At 37.2% G+C, this 24,707-nt stretch overlaps 1 protein-coding gene across 7 annotated transcripts in view; it reads left to right on the forward strand.

Annotated features, from left to right (window-relative positions):
- plekha7 (pleckstrin homology domain containing A7) overlaps positions 1–17,995 on the forward strand; it is a 98,662-nt gene extending 80,667 nt beyond the window's left edge. For all 7 annotated transcript variants that reach the window (XM_015376013.1, XM_015376012.1, XM_015376019.1 and 4 more), the window contains 8 exons: positions 1,542–1,733; positions 1,819–1,936; positions 2,053–2,144; positions 3,466–3,687; positions 6,554–6,781; positions 7,542–7,675; positions 10,806–10,954; positions 17,407–17,995. In XM_015376013.1, coding sequence (XP_015231499.1) covers positions 1,542–1,733; positions 1,819–1,936; positions 2,053–2,144; positions 3,466–3,687; positions 6,554–6,781; positions 7,542–7,675; positions 10,806–10,954; positions 17,407–17,429 — 1,158 coding nt within the window. In that variant the 3' untranslated portion in view covers positions 17,430–17,995. The remainder of the gene's footprint in view (positions 1–1,541; positions 1,734–1,818; positions 1,937–2,052; positions 2,145–3,465; positions 3,688–6,553; positions 6,782–7,541; positions 7,676–10,805; positions 10,955–17,406) is intronic.
- Positions 17,996–24,707: the final 6,712 nt, after the last annotated feature.

Consider the following 24,707-nt stretch of genomic DNA (forward strand, 5'->3'; position numbering starts at 1 on the left):
TAAGTCCTATTACGTCTATCTAGTACTACAAAGATGACTTACTGATCATGAACTTTACAGAACTTCATCCCAACCTTTAACTTCCTAACCATACTCACATTTCTAAACTTTTCATCCGTTAAATAACAGTAAATACTTGTGAATAGGCTATAAAACCTCTTTCAGAAAATACATTCTTTAAAACACAGCATAAACTAGTTGGTTATCCAAGATTGAGACTGTACAAGAATGGCAACACATTTAAATCTTATCAGTCCTTTTTTTAGATGTTAACAAAATATCCATTTATCAGTTGAATTTTTTAAATTGACTATGATGAGTTGAAAACCAGAGAGCAAGTAAATAATAGACATAGACACTGTTAGACAAACTCTCTGACCACATGCACGAAGCTGAGGTGATTTCCCCATCTTGTTTTTGGCTTGGAAATGTAACTACTCAGAACAGAGGGACCTAGTATTCAGGCAAGACAGACAGTGGAATAACTTTAAAGGCATTTATTTAAAAATGGAATGTTTGTGGATCCGCAGCAGCAGTGGCTAGGGGTCTGAGGAAGGTAACACTGGGGAAAGGAAACACAGGTTAGTGACCACAAAAACCTGACGCAGGATGATCTGAATGCGTGACTCAATATCCTAGTTTAGCTTACTGTTGATGCCCAGAGAACAAGGTGATACCAGCCAGTCAGCTGAGAAGACGCAGCGGTTGCCGCACAGAGAGTTCTAGACACCGAAGATTTTAGGGACACAGAACTGACAGGAGAGCAAATCCATGCAGATGATGGAAAAAAGAATAATCCAGAGGGCGATGTCAGGGAGCAGATCCAGGTTCAGTCAGCAAGAAAGCAAGTTTCCTAAGACAGGTCAGGCAAACAGGGACAGGCAGGCTCAAAGGTCCAAAGACAGAAACAAGTCAGGATCAGGCAATCATTCAGAACACTATTAGTATTAGAAACACTAGAAAAACCCTCATCAAAGGCTCGAGAATAATCTGGCACTGATGACTGGGAGCAAGCACCTTAAATAGAGGCAGGAGCAGGTGGGTCAGATGAGCAGTGATGGGAGAACTGAGCAGAATTGGACAGGTGAAATGAAACGAACAATTAAGCCAGTCATCAATGCCAAGATCATGACAGGAAATCCCTGCATCATTTCAGGTACACAAGTCCTTGCTTTGATCTGTTTACTATTGGATAATTTTAAGGATCAGCTAGCAGATTTTATGGTTCTCCCTTTTGGTTTTCAGTTATCAGTTATTCTGATGTGTTGATCTTTGGTTTATTTTCCATTTTATGTATGTTTAAGCAGTCTGGTTGCTCTGTGTTGTTTTGACCTGGTTCTTCAGTGTTTTCTAAAGCTGTCCTGTTAATTGCATTGCTTTCTTTATTATGCTTCATTTCTCTTTATTCTGAACATCATGTTATGAGTTTACTATTTGTTATAGTAACTGCCCCGTTTAACATTATTTTAAACTGGCAAAATAGATAATGCATATTTATTTTGAAGTAATTCTAAGTAGCTCACAATTATCTATGTGTGTAGGGTGAAGATGATGTGCCTCCCAGACCTCCTCTACCTCAGCTCTACAGTCCAGAGGAACATCCTCCCGCTGTGCCGCCATTGCCCCGGGAGACAACAGTCATCAGGCACACTTCTGTTCGAGGCCTCAAGCGACAGTCAGACGAGCGAAAAAGGGATCGGGAGATTGGCCAGTACACAAACGGGGACAGTAAGGTATATGCGTTTTATCTTTGGTATTTGGGCTAATGATATTCACAAAATTTACGTGGTTACTTATGACCATTTATGTATCCCTAAGGTGGAACTGCGACCTTTCCTGAGTGATCCAGAGCTCATAGGATCTGGGGACAGCACCAGTCACAGCAGTGTTGTAGCATCTGGGCACCAAGGAGGTTACCAGACATTACCAAATAGAGGTGAGTAAAAGTGCAAGGCTAAAAGATTCTGTTCCAACTTGGGTGTTGTCTTTATTTTTTTTATCTTATAATTTGAGTAAATAAAAATGTTTAATTATTTGTATGCTTCCTTTCAGGAGTGTCTAGCTCTTCACTAAGGGTGAATCAGTCTTCAAGTATCTCCTCATATGTGACTATTCGAAGATCAACTTCAGTAGCTGGTGTAACGGTGAGAGCATGAAGGAAATTCCTAAAAAAATTAGAAAATAAAAAGCTTGGGTGCTGGGGTAAAATTGTGTAAGTTATTTTCAGAGGCCTTAGTCTTTGACACGGATCCCGGTGTGTTGTTTGCTGCAAGTCTTCTCCCCCCTTTCTTATCCTCATTTCCTATTGGCTGGCTTTCAAATAAAGGTGCTGGAAAAAAAATCTTTAAAATAAGCCCTGTGTTCAGCTCAGAAAACCAAAAATAAATCCTTACATGTTGGACCAGTTTTCTCTACATAAACTAGATGTTATAGAATAAGAGGGAACTTCTCATTACAGACGAGCCATCCTACAGGGGAGCCACATGGGGAATATTTGCCTAGTGGTTAGAGTAGTGCACTTTTGCTCTGAGAAGGTTGCAAGTACCCGTTTCGATCTCCACAGCCTGCACCCTGGCTACCTGAGCAAGACCCTTAATCCCACACTGCACCCCGGGCGCCACACAGAGGCAGCCCACTGCTCCCCAATGGGATGGGTTAAATGCAGAGGTGAATTTCTCCAGTGTGAGATCAATAAGGTTCAATTACAGCAGTAAACCTCTTCTTCACTCCCTCGTGCTTGATACATATGATTTGATGTGATGTGTGTGATGCACCAAAAATCTCTAGAATAGAATATCAGATATGTATCAACTCCCAGTTACTGATTTAGCAGAAGATTCGTAGTTTAATAATAACTTAAACTTAGCTCTTCCCTTTTTTTTTTATTTTAAACCAAAGAAGCCATGTAGGATCAAAGATGGTACCCTTTTTGGCACCAAGCCCTTTTTGGGTCAGTGGAAAGAACTTTTTTTTTGGCTGAAGGTGGCCTCACAGAGATGAACAACCAATTAAAGGCATTGAGTTTATTTTGCTTTCAGTTTTTAGCTCACAGGGACAAGCAGAGACAAACAGAACAGAAAAACACGTCCCCAGGCAGAAATTTAATAAGACCAGTTAACCCAGAAGTCATGTTAGGTTAATTGGGGGACCTATACTCTTTGCATTCAGATTCTATGCATAAAGAACCCAGACCAGGATTTCAACCACATACCTTCCTACTGCAAGGCAACAGTTTATGTTATAATCTTCAATTTTTTGTACGTATTTTACCAATTTTTGAGAATAAAAATTGGTATACATCTTAATTATCCCCTGATTTTGAATTAACTCATTTAAAAAAAAACTGCCCTCCTTTTTTTCCAATATAACATCTTTCACTATTTCTTTTCTTTTCTTTTTTTTTTTTTGCTGTCTACTACATCTCTCACTCTACTTCTCAACTTTGCTTCCTCCTACTCATCTCAGGAGAGAGCAAAAAGTGCCTTGGAGCGCCTGTACTCGGGGGACAAGGTGCAGCATCAGCAGAGAGGAAAGATGAGCGCGGATGAGCAGCTAGAGAGGATGAAGAGGCATCAGAAGGCCCTCGTCCGCCAGAGAAAACGCACCCTGAGTCATGGGGACCGTCACGCATCTCCAACGTCGCGTGCTTCTTCTTCTTCGCGCCCGCTTTCGGCAGACTTTGGATCAGTATGTTACTAGAACAGTACCACTCACACTCTCATGCATGACGTCAACCAAACCGAGAGTGGAGATCAACAGTAATGCATGCATTTACTTGTTGCAAATAGATTTTCTTTGAGATTATAAATTGGATGTTTTTTAACTGTTAACTCTGTTTGTGTCTATTTAATGTGTTTTTATTTTTAGCCATTAATCTGTTTTCTCATACTAAGGAATATTAGCATCATAGAAATCTGACACTATGATGATACTGTAGTTCTCACGCATTCAAACAGTTAGGTCACCTCAATTTTCTACTTTTGCTAAATGTTAAAATATATAAGGTTTACATGAGGACAGATGGTGCCTTGTAAAAGTAATTGTACCTCTTGCACTTTTGCATACAATTGTCTGATAATGTCTTAGTGGAAGCAAAATAGCTTTTAAAGAAAAATATAGATCTGAAAAGATTGGTGTGCATTTGTATTCATTTCCCATCCCTTAAACCTGCTTTAAACATTTTAAAGCTTTATTTCTGACAGCTCTGGTGTGTTCCCGAAAAACCTCTATAGAAGGGGTGTTAAACTCCAGGCAAGGAAAGTGGTCTTTAACTTTAAGATGGTTGAATCCCAAACCGCTCATTAAGCACTACCCCTTAACTATTGAGTGTCAGTCCCAATGAAGTCTCACTCGCAGCTGTGCCTTGATTGAAGGTGAGGGTGTATAACTGAGAACGGGACGCCTTCTTCCCTCCAACGGAAAAGGAAAGCAGTCTTTGCTATGGCAACACAGTGAAGCCCCATTTCGTTTTCCGAATTACCCTTTTTTCTTATATAGAACTTGTGATTTTTGACCATGTGATGAAGATGGTGGTGACAAACTGGTGGAACTTACATTTAAATGCAGGTGTTTCATCCATCATCAAGCCACTGTTACACCTGCTGTGAAATCCCAGTGAGCCCGCACTGATGCAGACCCACTATTTGAGGACTGAACATTCCCCTCGCCCTACCCACTACAGGGTTTGGGACGGCACTTGTGGCGGACCTTCTGTGGGAACACATAAACGGAGGGCTATTGCTAAGGGGCTAGTTTGGGATTGGGCCAATATGTCCCTGGTCCAACACACCTGAATCAAAGGACGGAATTACTTCCTCAGCATGCAGCCAAGTCCTGCAGTCATGCTAAAAAAATTATTTGATTCAGGTGTACTCAAGTGGAGATGTATCTGAAAAGTTCAGAACACCAGCCTTCTAGCAATGGAGTTTAACACCTCTGCTGTGAGACATTTAGAGGCTTAATCCTAACTCTCAGACAGTCCTTATTGGTTTTAGACTAAATGTCAACAATTTGTTATCCAATTTTGCAGTAAATTTGTTTGCTGATTTCAGAAACCAGTTTGATGCATTAGGAGCATCAAAATAAAGGGGTGCTAAGTCCCAATTCTTAAAAACGTAAGACCCATTTGTCCTTGTTTGCGCACTTTTTGATAAAATACATTCACCTGTAAATGTAGTTTAGCAAAATAAAAAAAAGAAGTAATATCAAGGGGTTATATTCATTTTACATGGCATTGTGGATACCTATGTCTGTGTACAAAATGGTATTTCATTACACTGTGGCTAGATAACATTTAGAAAGTGTTAAATAGGTTTTATTGAATTATGTGAAATAGATAACATTCTTAAGATAACCCTCTAACTATCTTCAATAAAAACATTTAGTGACATCCATCACTTTAACAAGCTCCTCCTCTTTTTCCTCATAGATTTTTATCACTTAGATGTAACCCATAGTATCATGCCTCTACTAACTCTCCTGTCATCTGGGTTCGGGCAACTACTCGCTTAAATATTTTATTCTGACAAACCGGACTTTGGCTCAGTTCTTCTGATAACTTTTTAACACCTGTCCAGCAGCCTCTAAATGTCTAAATGTATTCAAAAACAGAGCTAAATTCTGGTTGACTCCAATTTAAGTCTGTTTATATAAACTGTTATATCATTTTCTTCTTTTAATTCAATTCAGTGTCGTGTGACGATTATCCTCAATTCATTAATCATTGCTCTTTTCATTTAGATATCATTGCCTTTGGTTTTTTAATTAGCTACCATTACATCTAAGGCCTCATTGGTGTTATGCATGCATTTCTGTCTGTCTGTTTGTCTGTCTGTCTGTGAAAAGAGAAATCAAGTAAATATTCACTAGGTAATATTAACAAATGCTCCAAAATACACATTTAACATCACTCATTTCAATTATAATTATAACTTTTTTATTTTCAAAATGAAAACAAAGATGCCTGGAGTGATTATAAACTGTGACCTGTGTCCAATTTCTCAGTCTTGCAAATAAAAGCGTTTTATAGAATCAGTGTTTCTGTTCACTATATCCGTTTGACAGTAAAATGTAGATTAACTGTTTTCTTCATGTCTTTATTTGGTAATTGGAAGATATATTTTTTTTTCTATTTCTGATATATTATTTAAAATAAATTGTGCTTTATAAATAATTTACATTTCCATGTTTTATTTTATTCAGTTAACTTTTGTTTTCCATAAATACACAACGGTCTTGTTAAATAAAGTTTCTCTCAGTGTTTATTTCTGAATCAGCTGTTGCTCCCCTTCTCCCTGCCCTAATGTTTGTACCGTTTTGAGAGCTTTCACTTCCATATTTGCATGCATACTCATCTATGCAGGTGTTTTTTGATTGCATCCTCGTAAATGACTATTATCAGTTTTTTAAGATCAAGTAAGGCCTGATGTGCTGTACAAAATGTGTTGACTGATTCTGTGCAGCCGAGCAAAACGGATAATTTTCTTTTTAAGTCAGTGCGACCCGAAGACAGCGGCCAGTGATTTGTTTAAAACTCTCTTTCTTTCCTGTCCAGTGGAAGAGAGAGCAGGAGTTTGACCTGCAACTACTCGAGCGGGCCGTTCAGGGGGAGGAGGCTCAGGCAGTTAGGAGTGTCCAAGGGGAGGAAAGACCCCCTGAGCACAAAGAGAGACCCCGCTCACACTCTGATGAATGGCTAGCCTTTCACTCTACAACAACAACCCCTCCCACACATGAGGCTGACCTGGAGACCCTGGAGTATGACCTGGACCTTAACAAAGAGGTGATAATTTATTTTTGATTTAACATTAAAAAAAACATCAGGATGCAAAAAATGTTCATGCAACTTCTTGCATGATTCCTTACCTGAAACTATAAAATCAGAATTCTGCCAAAAGTGTGCATGTGTAATATATACTAATATGAGCAGTTTTATTTAAAACACATGCACGTGAACTACTCCCCATGTGCATTTTGAACGTTTCATGCCTGCAGATTCAATAACGTGAGAGCCGGAGCATGGGTAGAATTCTGACTTTACTTATGAAATTGAGAAACGTAGAAAGGAAAGCAAAAATAGAATAAATTAGTAAGGGTGGGATTACTTTTTCAGAGTTCAGTTAAAGTGGTTAGATTCATGGACATTTATGTAGGAATAATTCACTTGCAAAAACAGTACAGAAGGTGAACCTACTTGTGTTTTGCAACATTGGATAACGGGATGGTAATGATTAGGAGAGCACTGAATGATTAGCAGGATGGGTGCATGAAATTTAGTTAGCTTTGCTTTGCTTTGTTTGGACATTTTATCTATTAAGAAGACAATCTACATTTGGAAAATTTACTTCAATGTTGGTTTAAAGTTTTGTGTTCTTAACCTTTTGGTGTGCATATTGTGTTTCTATTTGGCTGTCAATTAGATGCTGATAAATAAGGAATATCCCCCTGAGGGATAAATACACTATTCTATTCAGTTCTATTCTATTCTATAACTGTAACATTTTTTTGACCTATAAATAACTCTCTTGGCCTCTGTCTTTTAGCTGTCCAAGCCTGATAAAGTGTTGATTCCAGAGCGCTATGTGGATTCAGAGCCTGACGATCCACTCAGCCCACAGGAAGTGGAAGAACGTCATCGGAAAGTGGAGCGTATCAAAAGCATATTGGCAAAGTCAAGGTACTTAATTGCTTTCTTGTTCATTTTTACTGGTTATATTTTAAGATAATATGATGATGATGTTCCAGGGTTTGAGAAAGGTTTGAAACTTTTCCAAACATCCTGTTTTAAAAAGGGGGGCTTAAGGGAGCACAGCTTAAAGCAAGCTAAGCATGGAGAAAGCATAGCTTAAAGCTGGGTTTATATTCGCTGCATTGAACAGGGCGATAGGGTGTGTGTGCCAAAAGTGACGCAATCATGCCGTCTCCACCCCTAAACGTGGAACCTGCATGCAATCCCTGCGTTAGGTCGCACATGTCAGTTTTTTTGTAGTTTGGCGCTGACTGCGCGTGCCAGCCTCGTTCCAAGTGGAAGGATATAAAGTTGTTATCCACGGACAAGCTTGCCTGTACTGACATCAAATTTGCAGAATGTTCAAGTAGAACGGTGTGGTTAATGCAGTGTTGTTACTGTTTATTCAATTACTGAAAACAACCTACAGGGGTGAGTTAACTACCCAGTATGCAATGCGTTCAGCCTTTATTTAGTAAAACAAGGTTTTTTTTATGTTATTTAAAAAAGGTCCATATGGGCTTCACATGGGGGCTGGTTTCCACATCGTATAAATGCAGCAGGTAACCCTACCATTTATTCCACTGTATGTTTCTGTTCAGCTACCATAAGCACACCTACTGTTCTTCAATATTCATAACTTCTTAAAAACATAATACTGCACTATGCCATTTTGGAAGTAGTACGTCAACTGTTTTCTGCATTTCCACTTATTTCCATCACTGCTGCTCTGTCGTTATTGTGAGTATTGCTACTACATCCACGTCAACTAATGGTGCATTCACACCAAGCTCGTTTTGGGTGTCAAAGTGTCTGATTTTTTAGCAGAGTGTATTGGAGACGGTGTTGGGAGGTCCAGCAGACGCGACGCATTTGAGCGTTTTGGCGTCTGAGCATTAAATGCTGGAGTTCAGAAATTGAACTTTTGCTTTTCAGTTTCTGCAGCGATTATCTCCAGGAAAGCCTTTCGCTTTTCATATTTTTTGCTTAACAACATTTTAACTTCCATCTGATTTTTTAGATCAGGGTAAGCGGTTGTTTCAAAAAAAGGCTTTTCCAGATGCTTGGATTTGTAATATTTTTGTAATATGTTAATATAAGTGTCTGCAAAGCTCCTGCTGCTTGTAAATATGTGTTCAAATATAAATACAAATACAATGAAATTATGAATACAAAATAAAAATACACACACTCAAATCTGATAATTATGATTTAGAAATGTTTCCTACGCATGCAAACTATTAAATCACATGAAACACACAGACAAAAGGACAGCTACCCACAAGTAAGGATGCAGGTGCCCAAGGTTTTTGAGAGATTTTATTCTTTCAAAGAGCTCCCAGATTGAAAAAATATGAAAAATTAATGAATTAAAAAAAATGAATTAAAATGAGTTTGCCTGATTTACAGTATGTAATTAATAGCACTGTTTACTTCTGGTTTTCTTTCCGTTGGTCAGAAGACAAGAAATTTGTTTTTGTTTCTCAAAAAGCATTTGGTTCGGAAATGTATTGATGGTCCTTAAGTACGGTGGCCAAGAATGGTCACTTTAATACAAAAGCCACAACACAACAACAGCCGCAACACAACAATAGCTGCAGCACAAAACAACAATAGCCGCAGCACAAAACAGCAACAGCCACAACAGAAACAACACCGCAAAACAACAACTGCCAAAACACAGCATAAAAACAGCCACAACACAACAATAGCCACAACACAACAATAGCTGCAACACAACACAACAATAGCCGCAGCACAACTCAACAATAGCCGCAGCACAACACAACAATAGCCACAGCACAAAACAGCAACAGCCACAACAGAAACAACACCGCAAAACAACAACTGCCACAACACAGCATAAAAACAGCCACAACTGAACACAAACAACGTCACAACACAACAGCTGCAACACAATACAACCCAACAACACCCCCAACACAACACAACAGCCTCAACACAACAACAGCCAAAACACAAGACAAAATAACAGCCATAACACAACAGCTCCAACACAACACAACAAAAGCCGCAACACAACACAAACAACGCAACAGCACAACAGCCTCAACGCAACACAACACAACACAAACAATGCCACAGCACAACAGCCTCATGGCAACACAACACAACCAACGCCAGAACACAACCCAAACCACAAAACAACAGCCACAACACATCACAACAGCCACAACACAACCAACACAACAGCCGCAACACAATAGCCACAACACAACCGCCACAACACAACCAACACAACACAACACAACCAACACAACACAACACAACCAACACAACACAACACAACCAACACATCACAACGGCCGCAACACAACACAACGGCCGCAACACAACACAACCAACACATCACAACACAACCAACACATCACAACAGCCACAATACAACCAACACATCACAACAGCTACAACACAACCAACACATCACAACAGCCACAACACAACCAACACCACACAACAGCTACAACACAACCACCACCAAAACACAACAGCCACAACACAAGACAACATAACAGCCATAATACAACAGCTGCAACACAACACAAACAACGCCACAGCACAACAGCCTCAACGCAACACAACACAACCAACGCCAGAACACAACCCACGCCAAAACACACCAGCCACAACACATCACAACCAACACAACACAATGGCCGCAACACAACACAACCAACACATCACAACGGCCGCAACACAACACAACCAACACATCAAAACAGTTGCAAGAGAACCAACACATCACAACAGCTACACCACAACCACCACCAAAACACTTCAACAGCCACAACACAAGACACCAACAGCCATAACAAAACCCATCAACGCCACAAACACTTAAACAGCCACAACACAACAACAGCTTCAACACACAATAATGGTGCAATCAGACCGGGCGCGTTGCCTGTGGTAAACATGGTGGGTTCACAGAGAATTCCTATACAAACCACTGGGTGAAGGGCAGATAAGCAGCCAGCAAATTTCCACCGATAGCTTAATAATCCTATGATTCAGATTTTTCTCTCCTTTTTCTGCCTCCTTCTCATTCCTTGGACAGCGTGCAGAACATAGCCTCAGCAGTGTCTGTGGAGAAGCCTGAGGTGGGATCAGTGGCACTGGACTCTGCTTTGCAGGAGCAGGAGAGAATCATCACCATGTCCTATGCTCTCGCCTCAGAGGCTTCGCTCAAGAGCAAACTTGTTGCAGGTTGGTCACTTTTATTAGTCTAGTTTATTGTCTGGAACCTGTTTGTAGGTGTTGGCTGCACATCTTTGCACTGTAAAAAATTACAGCACAGAGATATATACTGAAACAATAAGCGTGAGTGTCTGAAATATAAAGTGAAGCAATGCTGACAGTTTCAGACACAGTTTTTTCCCCTGCTATGAAACTTGCATTTTGTGTAGAAGGAATCAAGAGCGAAAAGGAGCCTTTCAAGAAAACTGGATTGATAAGAGAGGCGTAAGGTGCAGAGTCAAGCAATAAGGCTGTTCATCTCCTAATAAGTGAATATTATTTCTTATTACAAGTGCAGATAGTCCCTAATTGCAATCTGTGTAGAATCTCTTAGACAGGGGAGGAATTGCTTGATGAGTCCATTTTGTGCGCTGATCAATGGGCCCAGTCAAGCTCTACTCTCCATCTGCATGCTGCTGCCGCCGCTTTGAACATAGCTCTGAACCTGCATAAAAGACGCCACGCTCACATCTTATCTCTTTCATACTCTGCAGCAGACAGGCGAGTTAATTTTCACTCCCGCTGCAGCAGATTGTCAGTCTGTCTGCTTTACCGGCACATGCGTGCACTCACACAGACACAACTAAGCACGCATATATCTGTCACACACTGTAACACTCAAGCTGTCAGCGTGTGTGGAAGCTTAATATGCACAGTGAAGCAAAGTCAACAATTATAACATTATTTCCAGCATAGAGAAATGCCAGAGAATATAACCGGTGGCATCTTGTCAGCGCGGACTGAATCAATGACTTTTTCTGCCTTTGGTGTTAAAGTGAGGTCTGTTGGTGCACTTTCAAACTCATGAATTTAAAGAAGAGTCTTTTTCACAGCAGCATGCATGACAGATTTCAGTACTGCTGCCTTAAAGTAGCAATATTCATCACTGCAATTATATACAGGAGATGTGACAAAGGTTATTTGGATTGCTGAAGCTGTTGGTACATAAAAAGCCAAAAAATGATATGTCCTATGTGATGCGTAACTTGTCAGGATTGTTAAGTTTGTAGTTTTTATGAGGATTTAATACTTTACATAACTAATGTTGCAAACAATCCCCATGTTGACCTGTATTTCAAATGCCCCAAGCAATGAGTGTAAATAACTTAATCTTATCTGGAAAAAAATGAAATGGAAAAATTCAGAGAAGGTGCTTTAAAATGCATGTATGGGGGACCAGGAGTCACTGAAAAAGTAATACAAAAAATGCAACATTTAAGCCATGCAGAAATTCTCTTTGAAAAGTGTTTTCCTTATGGTTCATTTTAAACAAAATTTTTAAAGAGCTATTGGAAATATTAATCCATCAATAAATACTACAATTTAAGAATTTGTTTTCCAATCTTGTTTTCAGCAGAGGATTATAAGTCACAATTAATAAATCTGAGTATAACACCTTTTCTTATCAGACATTTAAAAAGTTAATTTCCCTTTTCCACTTCCATTTCCTTGTTTAACCATGCATTTTCAAATTGCCTTTTCAATTGAATTAACAGTTTACTTTATTCTTTCTGTTTAGCATTTCTATTACCCTTCTGGTTCTGAAAATACATTATATGTTATAACATTCCAGTTAATCTTTGGATAAAACCATCTCTCGCATTAATTAGACAGCCATATCTGGATCACAACACAACTGCTACTGTTGAAGATGCCAAAATTGTTCAATCACTGTTTGAACCACAAATGGTCCTCATACATAATCTTATGTATGTAGTATTTTGTGTTTTCTTTATCAAGTAATTGTAGATAAAGTTCTTACATGGAGAATCAAGCAGCAAGGAACATTTGAAGCAGCACAAAAGATAACTCACTTTAGACAACTACATTAACAGTGCAAGTGTTGATGGTTTAAAAATGCTGTAAAGAGACTTCTGCAGATAAGGTAAAAAAAAAAAGTTTGAAGCATCCACCCAGAGCCCAGAAGATGAGTTTCTCTCAAAATTCGAGGAGATCAAACTGTTTTTCAAATATGTGGTTTACTTTCTCTGAGGTTATGAAGTGAGGAGATGGAGAAGCAAGTCAGTACCTCCTACCATAGTCATCATGTTGTGATCCCAGTATGGCTGTCTAACCCAGGAGAGAGCAGGTTACATCCGAAAAGCAACTGTAATTTAACCTGGAGAGACTAACACATAAAAAAAGCTGCTATTAAAAATGTTGTATTCAATTTATGCATACAGGTAACTCAATAATAGTCTTCAAAAAGTTTCTATCCAATGAAAACCAGCTGATTGATAGATAGATTGATAGACTTATTGACTCTCTGCAATCTTTCACATTGAGTAAGCATGTAGCAACAGTGGAGAGGAAAACTCCCTTTTAACAGGAAAAATGCCTCCAGCAGAATCAGGCTCAGTGTGAGCGGCCATCTTCAGAGGCCGACTGGTTTTCAATGAGATAAAAGCACATAAAGACGCAAATGAATTAAGTTATTTGGTGCTCGGGCCCCGGCAGAAGAATTTGATGATGTGAATCAAAATACACTAGAAATGGATTAGAGTAGTCTTCCCCTGGGGCCCAGACACTGGTATAGGTCAGTGGATGAGTGGGATTGAGAATAGTCTGAGAATGAGGGAGGAGATCAGGTGGAGGTGGGTGAAAGTTTGCTTGAGCATGGGAGAGAAATAAGTTAGGCCAGGAGCCAAATGAAGGGGATCTTCAAAGATGATTGGCTTCGGAGGAGGTGTGGCCGCCCCAGTTGATTGGCTGGAGCTGAACGAGGGACATCACAGGTGGTTCAGGTGAATCTGATAAGAGTCTTTCAGATTGAATTTTCTCTTAAGCTTCATTTGGTTTTATTAGATTTTTTGTGATCAGGGACCAGAATGGTCACAGAAATGCTAAATGGACAGAATACCTTAAAAAGAAAATAAAGTTGCAAAATAGGATTTGAAAATGCAAAGAAGTGAAAATGGGAAAAGCAGAATAAATTTGAATTTATTTTTATCTAACAATTGTGTTTGGGGAAATTATGAATACAGTCCCAGAAGGACATCATATACTAATTCAGTATTACTATTGTCCACAAAGGGGAAAATCAAACAAAGTTAATACAAACACATGTAATGTGTCTATTTGACATTATATGGATGCATTTTCAATTGTTTGAACTGTGAATTAGTTATTGCATAGTTAGAGATTTTTTTGGCATTGAAAAATATTACAGGGAGCTGATGGAAAACTGAGATTACATTAACTCTTTTTTCCCCCCCTTTTTTTTAACTAGTAACAGCATTTTACAGCTAGTATAAGGTTTTAGAATAAGCCAAAAAAAAAAAAGAATAAAGAGCATTTCTGTCATAATTTTTGATAGAACCCTATAAAGAGAGGGCCTAGAATCTTAAAGGTATTTTATTATTGACAAAAGTTGAATACTGAAAGACAGATGTTTTAGTGTGCATTTCATTCATTGCAAAAATATTTTAACTAGGTTGTTTGTAGGTTTTATACCTGCTAAAACTTACAGATGTTTGACAGAGATGGCAAAAACTTCCTGTTTCCTTTCAGAAAACCTATTCTGCTTTTCAATGAGATGCATCCCTCATGTTACTGACTAACAACCAACTAACAACTAGTTCTGTTTTCTCTCTGTTCTCCTTTTGTTCCCTCTCCTTATAGTACCACCACAGGTTAACATGCCCACCCCTACTCCCCCGCCCCTTCCTCCTCCTCCACCTCCACCTCCTCCTCTTCCTCCTGTATCCGTGGCGCCTCCCTCTCCTCTAAACAACGGGATTCACTACACTTTTGTCTAATGTGAAAAAAAACAACAAAGTAAGACCCTAAATTGCATGTTTAAAGCCGCTCTAACATTCTGGAGGAAATACTGATTGTCTAAAACTGAAATGTTTTCTGCTGTGTTGTGATTGGAGGAAACACAACTTGTCAGGGTTGGGGAAGCCCTGCCTCTACTCCCATTATAATCAAAACAAACATCTGCAGGCAGTCTGCCCGTCCCACTGTGATAATTGTGTGTAAATTGTTCTTTTCTTTCTTTTTGTACTGCTGCCAAAATATTTATGGGCGGTTGATGGGAGGAAAGGTCTCAGAAGAACATGCCTGCTTGTAGCATTGTGTGTAATTAACAAAAGAGACACCTTTTGATTTAGCACCTTGACAGTTCAGCACAGCTGCATTCCTCAGCACCAATTAGCTCCCCATCTGTAGCATGGCAGCAATAAGTCAGAAAAAAGAGGAAAAAAATTATCACTGTTGTTACTGTAAATGTGCAAAGACAGCTCGTCTCATCACACTTAACATAAGAAAAACACAGCTATCTTTCAGGTATTAAAGAAAAACAGCATATTTTTTCTTGCCTTTACCTTTTTCCTGTGCTCTGTATTATTGTTTAGAAAATTCCGATTTTTATTTGCATTATAAAATTGTTTAAATTTATATTCTTTGTAATGCAAAATGATCAACTACAACTATTTGATCTGATAAGACGTCATACTGCTCTGTTAGTACTGATCATCAGATTATATATATATATTTACATTAAACCTTAACATTTTTCATACACCTTGCAGGTTTACTTAGAAAGTATTTTCTGCCAAGACTTTTTCTTTCTAAACAGAAATGAGAAGGGTATCTAAACAACCTCAAAGGAGCTTTAATCTTGAGAAACTTAATTTAATTAAAAATCAGGATATTTATACCTTCCTTAATGGTATAGTGGAGGATGTCCTTTTTCCAGGTGGATCATTTAAATAAGTGGTCCTCCTAATTGTCAATTATTCTGGTGATATGTTTACGTACGGCCATCCTTCGTGCTCGTCCCCATTTTCACTTACCAGTGATGAGTCTGAAATTGTGGAAAAATTGCAAATCGTCTTTTGGAAAGTAAGCTTGTATGAGAGATGCAAACAGCAACTTTTAAACAGAGTGTGCACTTGTTTAATAGGCGTTCCTTCTAGGGAGCAGGTACATGGTTATGCACATGTGCATCTTATTTTAAAAGTGGAGAGGGCCGGTCTTTTCAAAAATTTGCTAAAAATCCTCCACTATACCTTTATCAATTAAAGTATTAAAGCAATTTAACCCAGCTAACCCCAGCTGTTATGGATGTTTTCCTGGAATTTCTATAGTTTGTCTTAGATGATGAACCCACATTCCTCCTTGCCCTCAACTTTATATTTAACATTTTATACAGATTCACTTGGCGGCTCTAATGCATTAATATAACCCATATTTAGCATCAACATAGATTACTTTAAACCTGTATCTACTCATTAAATAATTTTGGGTCTTATTACTCAGTGATGATTTCTAAGTTGAAAAAAAAAACATCCTTATAATGTTAGACTGACTTTAAAAAATGCAGATTTTAGTTTTTGTTGTTTTCTTTTCTTTCTTTGATAGTCTTCACCCTCGCTGTCCCTAAATTTGTCTGTTTTTTTCCTTTTTATTTTTTATTCATGGGTGTGACATCCACGATGCACTAAATGTCCTTATGACACACAGTCTTTGTGATGTTTTGTGTTTCAAGTTGTACTTTTGCTTGTTTACCGCTTTTCTTCAAATTTATTTATTTTTTTTCTCATTATTCAATGATTTTCTAACCCTGAAAAAAAAAAGTCTTTTTTATTTTGTTTCAGTAGTTCCAAACTTCTTGAGGTGAAAATATGTTTTTTTTTGGATTTAAGAATGGCAATGAAATTCCACTGGTCTTTGTAAAGCCTTAAGATAAATAACTTTTTTCTCTTGCAGCATAATGTTCTGCAAAAAAAATTATATAATACAATAATAGACATATAATTATATATTTTCTGTGTATTAAAAAGTTCTTCTCTTTACCTCACTTAAAAATGTGAAAGATTAAAGAAGTCGACCAATGTTTGCTGATCTTTATAATCAAGAAACCAAATAAAATAGCTACATTCCTAAACTTTCCTTTATCTACAGTCTTAGTAATGATTTCAAAGTTCTCAAAACTTTAAACTATGAAATTTTTTTTTGCCAAAGCACAAGTAACATTTATAAAGTCTCAAATATAATATAACTTAAATAATGAAATTCAGTTATCTTCATTTTGTCTGGCCCATGTAGCAGGGGTGCCATGATATGATAAATATGTATAGTAATTAGTTACTATAAATTTACCTAATTTGTGCTAAGGTTCTCCAGAATTATTGGTTTTTAATTCACAAACCCATATATTTATCAAGGCATTCATTTATACAGGTAACTAATAATTTTGCTTTGTGTCACAGCTTTTTTTGATGCCTTTCTGATAACTATTTTGTTTGCTTAGCATCTTTACGATAAAAAATTCCTCCTATAACTTTTACAAACCTTAAAAATAATCATTTTTGTTTTTGCGTGCTGCACACCATTTAAGCATTTAGAGGGCATGTTAAATTCTGATATATATATTTTTTTATATATAGAGTAACTATCTTTGTTTTTTTATTCCCCAGCTCAAGCAATTTCTGGACACTGAGGTGCTACTTCACCAAGAAACAACTTATTTCTTCAAGAACAGAGGACTTTCTGTTAATCTGAACACGTTAAATGCAGCAATAAAAAGAAAAGTTGTAGTTTTAACTTGAGGCTTACTCAGGACTCACTCTTCTGAAGTGTTTCAAGCTGCTGAAAGCATTTTCTGGAGATGGGATGTAGCTACGAAAGCTGCTGTGCTTAATAACCGTAAGTGTATAACATGTAAAACTCCTAAATAATAAAACATATTTTCTACAATTTATCGCAATTTTCAATTGTACATTGTTTCATCCTATATTACTATATTTCCCTCTCTCTTTAGTCATTTAATCTGAATTTATTTTGATCAGCTATAGAATGTTTCAAAGGAAACATTGTAAATGCATCATAAAAACAGTATTTTTCTGTCATTAATATTCTTACACCAAGCTATATGAGATCTTCTGTGTACAGTTTTTGTAGCACTGCCAGTCCTCTTGGTTTATTTGTGCTTATGTCAGGATGAAAACCATATTTTTTGTGGGAAGGGTGAGCGAGTGAGATTTCTACAGCTGTCATTATTAAAGGCCTTAACACAGAATCTGAATCATTACATTTATTTCAATTTTGACAATCGCTTACGTTTTAAAGGGATGAGTTACATCTATGGTGAGAGGAAATATTTTATGGTTTTTGAATATTTGAAAATGTGCAGATGTCAAAGATACGACAAAGATTAGGTTGTGGACTTTGTCACTTTGCTTGTTCCAGGTACACAGGTTTAACATTTGCTGTGTTTTTACATTATGCCCTGCTGAGACCCAACTTTTTTCGTAACTGTAATTTGGACTATTTAAGGACATTTAATTAATTAGTTTTAGTTAGCACCCATGCCATTGTTGTGTATTAGTTAGCGCCCATGCCATTGTTGTGTACACTTTTAGATAACTAATCCCCGAAGCACAAACTTCACCCTCAACCTTTACTGACGCATCCAAAGTATGAAAAAAGTTGTATGACACAAAAAAAAAATAAAAAAATGTGGGCAGCTTTATATTAGTCTGAGAATTTCACACAAAACACAATTCTGAGTTAAGTTTGTATATATGGTGGAAAAAACAAAAGGATAAAGAAACCTGGGGAGAAACAAAACCTGTCCAGCAATAGATAACTAAATATCACTGATGTATTTTTGTAAAATATGTTTTTCTTTTTACTACATCCGACTGTCAGATGAGTTTCAGTCTGTAACCAATGACGAGGTCAACAAGGCTGATTGAAGGATTGTATTTCATTTTGTGTTTACATTTTTTGCAGTAGTTGTAAAAGTCTGTTTTGTCATCAAGTATGACATCAAAATCCGATGTGGCTGCCTTCCATATAACTCAATAGTTGCAGTAAAACAAAAGCGCACACAAAAAATATTATGAATTAGTTTGTATGATTTGGTTAACACAGTGTTCAAAAGTAATTCAACCTTGAAAAACTATTAAAGTTTTATTAAAATGAGAAATGTAGCCTGTGGCGCTGAGGCTCTGGTGGTAGCTTAGAGATTCATCATATGTTATGATTGACCAGATGAATTAGGACAGGTATGTCCTCCTTCCCAGAAGCCTGATATTGGGGGGTAGAGGAGAAATGAAACAAGGAGGGTCCCACCATGATGGAGCAGAAATGCGACTGGTGGAACAGTCTTTTTAAAGGAGTCCGAGATGATGGTTGGCCATAATGGAGGCATGCAAAGGGCTGATAGGCTTGCATCAGAGGTAATTAGAGATGAGCCTGAATTCAATCTTTCAGCCCAAATTTTCCTTAAGTCCCATTTTGCAGAGAATACAATATAATTTCTAATATGACTTACTTTTGTTATTCAGCGCATCAGTTAGCAAATCCGGCTGGCTTTTGAACCTGGAACAGAAACACGGTAGGTTATTAGAAACCCAGCATCAGTTGTTCCGATTTTACTTTCATCCACTTTTATTGATGGTCTATATATTTTTTTTCTACTACATATAACTTTTTTTGTCATCTCTTAGATCTGCAACACAGTTTATTTGTTTATTTTTTTATTTTTTGCAATAGATAATAAATACCATGGCAACTAAAGGTAGCCCAGTCCCAGTTGAGAGGCATTGAAAGGTTCCATTCATAAATTTGATGAGTGTTAACTTTAAAAGAGGGAAAATATCTGCTGACCGTGCAGTAAATAAAAGCTTTCAAAACAAATGGATCGATGAAAAAAAACTGATCAAGGATCCATTTCTATTGTACCACCATTGACAATAATCAGGACATTAAGTGGGATGAAATGTCTCAGTGGGAAAACTGCAGCAAAAAGTGGCATCCTTTGCTCTCCTTGTCTTAAAAACAACTTTTTTTAAGGCTTATTAGATAGTAGCTTTCTACTATGGGAATCAGTTATTGTAAAGAATGCTGCATATGAGAAACAAGTTGCAGTTGAGAAAATAAATACAAATATGCATCCCTCAAGATAAAATTATTGTTAATCCAAGGAAAATATAAGAGAGTGCTGCTTCATGTAATGGCTAACGGCTACCTTTCCCTTGCAGATATCTCAAAACTGTAAAAAAAATGTACATTTTCAAGTTATATTTCTGAGTATATTTCATTAGCGCTATTTATAAACAATTATTTTATTCAAATCATGTACAAAGAGAGAATAAACTATGGACTCTCCACTGCTCCAAGATTCTCTTTGAACTTTAACATTGATTGGATTGACCCATTAAACTTCATTCTATTATTAGGGGAGGGGGGTCTGGAAGGATGAGAACCAACCTATAGCATGCTCAAAGGAGGTGAACTTTCAATACAAAAAAGAGAGAAGGGCTTTTTGAAATGTTTCTTAAGTTCAAAGCATTCTCTGTCTCAAAAGGCATTTTTAATTCCGTGTATTTTCAACTGAGAAGGTAGATGCTAATATCTCTGGATTCTTGAAGCACAGAATTCATATCTTTAAATCATGAACCATCTCCCCACATTGTAATTGTAAAAGAACGCTCAGAAATATTGGACTCCTGGGTTCAAAGGAAGATAATATAGAATCTATTTTAAATAAAGAGAGACGGAGAATGTGTGCCGCTGTTACAGAATACTGCAGCTGTCAGCACAAATATTTATCGTTTTAGTTCATAATGAATCCCCCTGCTGTGTTTACAGATCGGATGTGATGCACTTTTGTTTTTTACTGATGCAATGTCCTATTTGTGTTCTGCCTTTTGTATTACAATTCCCTCCCAAGTGATGTCTTTATCCCTAATTGGAGAGTAATTAGTTTTTTGCTCCTTCACATCGGGGTGAGGCTTTGAAAACACCTGAGAGAAAGGATGCACCTCCCTCAGCAGCTGCATCCTCTCCGCTCCCATCTCTTCTCTAGGATTGGAGGGGGGGCACAGAGCCTGCTGGTCCTATCTTCTGTACTGCTTATTTTGCAATAAGATGGAATGTTTTTCCCTCCTCCTGCAAAAAAAGAAGAAAAAAATCACACCATGACCCTCCACCGAGAATTGTGGCATTTCCATGTATTGACTTTTGGCGGGTGGTTTATATACATTTGTTATTCTATGCACTGGACTTCAAAGAGAATGGAAGAGGGCCTATTATGCTAATTGGATCCTGTTCTGTTAAACGCAATCAAGGCCTTCTGTAGCAAAACTGAATGCAAGACATTTTTGATGTGCAACTCGCAGAACACAATTTGTGTACTTGTACTCAAGAATTTGAAGAGGTGTAACTTTTTGTTGTTACAAAACACCAAAGTTACAATGCAAAAATAGTTTTGCAACAATAGTTCAGAACCATGTGAAGCAAAACTGAGAATGTAAGAGGTTTTTGATGTGCAACTTGGAAAACAGAATTTGTATACTTGTACTTAAAATTTGAACAGGTGAAAAAAACTATTTGTACTTGTAATAATTTTTTTATTCTACACATACAAAACTTAGAATGTAACTAAGTCTCTGTACAACTTCAAATTCACTTAAAATGCACAAATAGTTTTGAAACAAAATAACCTTCATATCCCGCATTAAACGTTTACTAAATACTTATTGGCTTCTCCTTTCAGCGGAGGAGAGGCTGCTTTTCGGCATCCTGACAAGGATGTTTGTTTGAGAGTAGCTTGAGCACATGTAAATAAAAGATGAATAGCGATAGAATGCCTCATTTGAAATCCTGAATTGCAAGAGCCATGTTTCATTGTTTGAAGTTTGATTAAATTGACATGGATTTATTTAAGACTTTTTTTGGTTTTTTGTTTCCTTTTCTGCTTTGATTTTGAAGAGGGAGCCTTTTGAAACCCTGCTGAGGAGTTTGACCTTGTTCTCAGGTCTGTGTTGTTCACTACGCTGCACAAAGAATTTGTAAAAATATCTATAGACTTCCCATGGTGGTAGGAGGAATATGGAAAAAATCAGACAGTGATTCCCATTGGTACCTATTTTCCCCTCACATAAATATGATTGTTAATACAGCTGGGGCCTTCTTTGCTCACACTTTGGGATCTCTGATTGTCGTCCAATTGTGCAAAATACAAAACTAAGGGAGAGAGAGACGATGCAATAGGTGCTTTGATTTCAAAACAGTATTTTATGCTGTTTAATCATTTTTTTAAGATCCACATGTGGTACATTTTTTAATATGTAAGAAATGGGTTTAATTATTTAGGAGTGAGGAACCGCTGAATATTCTTCCCATCGTGTGTGCATGCTATAAAAAGAATAGAGGGGAGGCTGAATAGGAGTCAGGCTGCCTAGCCTCAAGTGGAAATAGGAAAATCTAAGATTTTAAAGCCTCTTTTACACTTTTAAAAAGTTGTCCAAAATTGATTTGCGTCATATGCAGGACAATCTCACTTATGAGTTAATGTGAATAAAACAAGTTAGATAATGCAATTTGTTTTGCATAAGTGATTAAGTAGCAGTGGGAGGATTGTTTCTGTTTTCAAACAATGAATGAACAATCGTGTTCCTTAAATGGAAAGCTTTTACAATACCTACAGTGAATTGGGCTTTTTATACATAAAAGCAATTGCTTTGCAAATGAACAAAATGCCCCTGGGCCCGTCTCTTTAATCTAGCATCCTACCCCCACCCTCACACACACACATGCAGAGCTAAACCATGAGGAAATCTAGAAGACTGTAACTTAAACATGTAAAAAAAAGAGCTGTAGAACAATGGTGACTTTAGGGTATTTCTGCAGGTATTTGTATCTGAAAGAGGAAAATGTATGTGTTTTGCATCCTCTTACCGTATATCACTGGTCAGGATTTACCGGCTAGATTTCTGCATGCATGTGCCTTTATATTATTATTGGCACAAGCTGTGAGATGATGTCCTTGATAACTATATAATTAGAATTGGCATGTTGCACTCCTTATTTCAACACGATGAATCAGTGGTTCGCTGTTAACTTGAAAGAAAATATTAGATCCTGACTAAACTTTGATGAAATCCATGGTTACAAGTAAGAGATTTGGGTCAGCTAATGAGAACAGAGCATCCCGCCACACTCAAAGTCCAATTGGGAGGGAGATGATTTGCATGATGCAAATGCTGTCGAGGTAATTGCACACGCTGAATATCATGGGGTCATGGTTGGATTTCTAGATTTTATTCTTATTCAACCATATCATGACAATGAACACAGTTTTCTTTTTTTTCTTATTGTCAGAGTTTTTTCTGTTTGTTTTTTTGTTTTTTTTTAGCTCCTAATTAAAAATAAACAACTTTTTCATCCAGAAATATCTTCTCTTTGGATGGAAAACAATTATGGAAAACATTTATTTTAGTCAAAAACAAAAGTAACAGGGATTTTCCGATATGGGCTACAGAAAAATAAAATGTCAAAAGCAGTTTTATACACAGAAAGTACATACAAATAAAACAAGGGCTATTTCTCATTTCCACTGTTACCTTCAATATATAATATATGAAAGTGTTGGGCATGTATTTTAAAGTCACAGTAGGACATTATATAATATAGCACTACAAATCCTTGCAATATTTCTTTTAGAGGGTTATATCAAAATTTGCTTTATAGTTTAACTAATTTAATTCCAACTATGATTGTTTTAAATCCAGTCTTGGTAATTTGTATTCAGAAAGGTGAATATAAGAGAAGCAAAATATCATACAAATCATTACCAATAAATAGATTATATACTATGTGCATTGTGTATAAATGGCAGTATGTGAAGATTAAAGTAAGGTGATTCCCTATTAGATAGGAATATTGATGTGGAAGGGACAGATTGCTGAGTTTAAAGTTCATCTAATAGAAGAAATTCAGCAAAAACACTGCATTCCTGTACACATGAATCGGCAACCCACCTTTGAAAAACCTGTTCCATCTGCACAGTAATCAAAGTAACCCCACCACCACCACCACCTCACTCACTCACTGAATGGTGTTCTCTAATTAACCATGCAGAACAAGGGGAAGAACACATGTTAATTTAATGTAACAAAAATGTTGATTTTCATGCACTCTCCTTTTCAAATATTTATGGGCTAGACTTGAAGCTGAAGATGCATCAAAGACTCACAGGGTATGCAAATGTGTCTGCCTTACCCCCCAACAAGTTGGACTGTCTTTTTTGCTCTTCACACAGCCCTCATGCACTGCCATCTGAGCTGCAAAGAGGAAGCCAAGCAATCCCCTCTTTAAAAATAGTCTACATTTGTTTTTTTGTTCTTTTTTTCTCTCGATATCAATCTGGAATTTACTGGCACCTGCTCAGCTGCTCGATACAGTGCTTGATAAAGGCAATAAGTAAAAAAAAAAGAAGTATTTTGCAACAAAAGCAGATTAAATTGTCCAATATTCTTAAATGGACAAAGAAAGGCGGTTTGATTTTCTGCAAATCAGTGACATTCAAATTTAAATTATATTAATTTTAATTTATTCTTTTCTCCATAAACATCTTTTTTTTTTTATTATCGCGGTGACCGACAGGTGTTTTTCCCACGGTGTCCAAAAGGTGGCGCCTGAGGCACGCTCAACAAGCACGCGCGCTCCGAGAAATGAAAGAAAAGAGCGCAGCTTTATTAACTGCATTAAAAAAACAAAACATGTATAAATCAACATGCGATGAATTGAAAAACAACAGAGTGTCTACTTTTTAAAGTACCATAATTATAATGATACATTTTATTAATTGTTCCAAGTGAATACAGAAGAAGTGGAGAAAAAACTGTATATAGGTATATATATTTATCTTCTTTCTCACTACAGACCAAAAAAAAAAAAAAAAAAAAACGGCGCTGACCGCGTTGAT

The sequence above is a fragment of the Cyprinodon variegatus genome, unplaced genomic scaffold (assembly GCF_000732505.1).
Source record: "Cyprinodon variegatus isolate N-32 unplaced genomic scaffold, C_variegatus-1.0 Scaffold128, whole genome shotgun sequence".
Taxonomy (NCBI): Eukaryota; Metazoa; Chordata; class Actinopteri; order Cyprinodontiformes; family Cyprinodontidae; genus Cyprinodon; species Cyprinodon variegatus.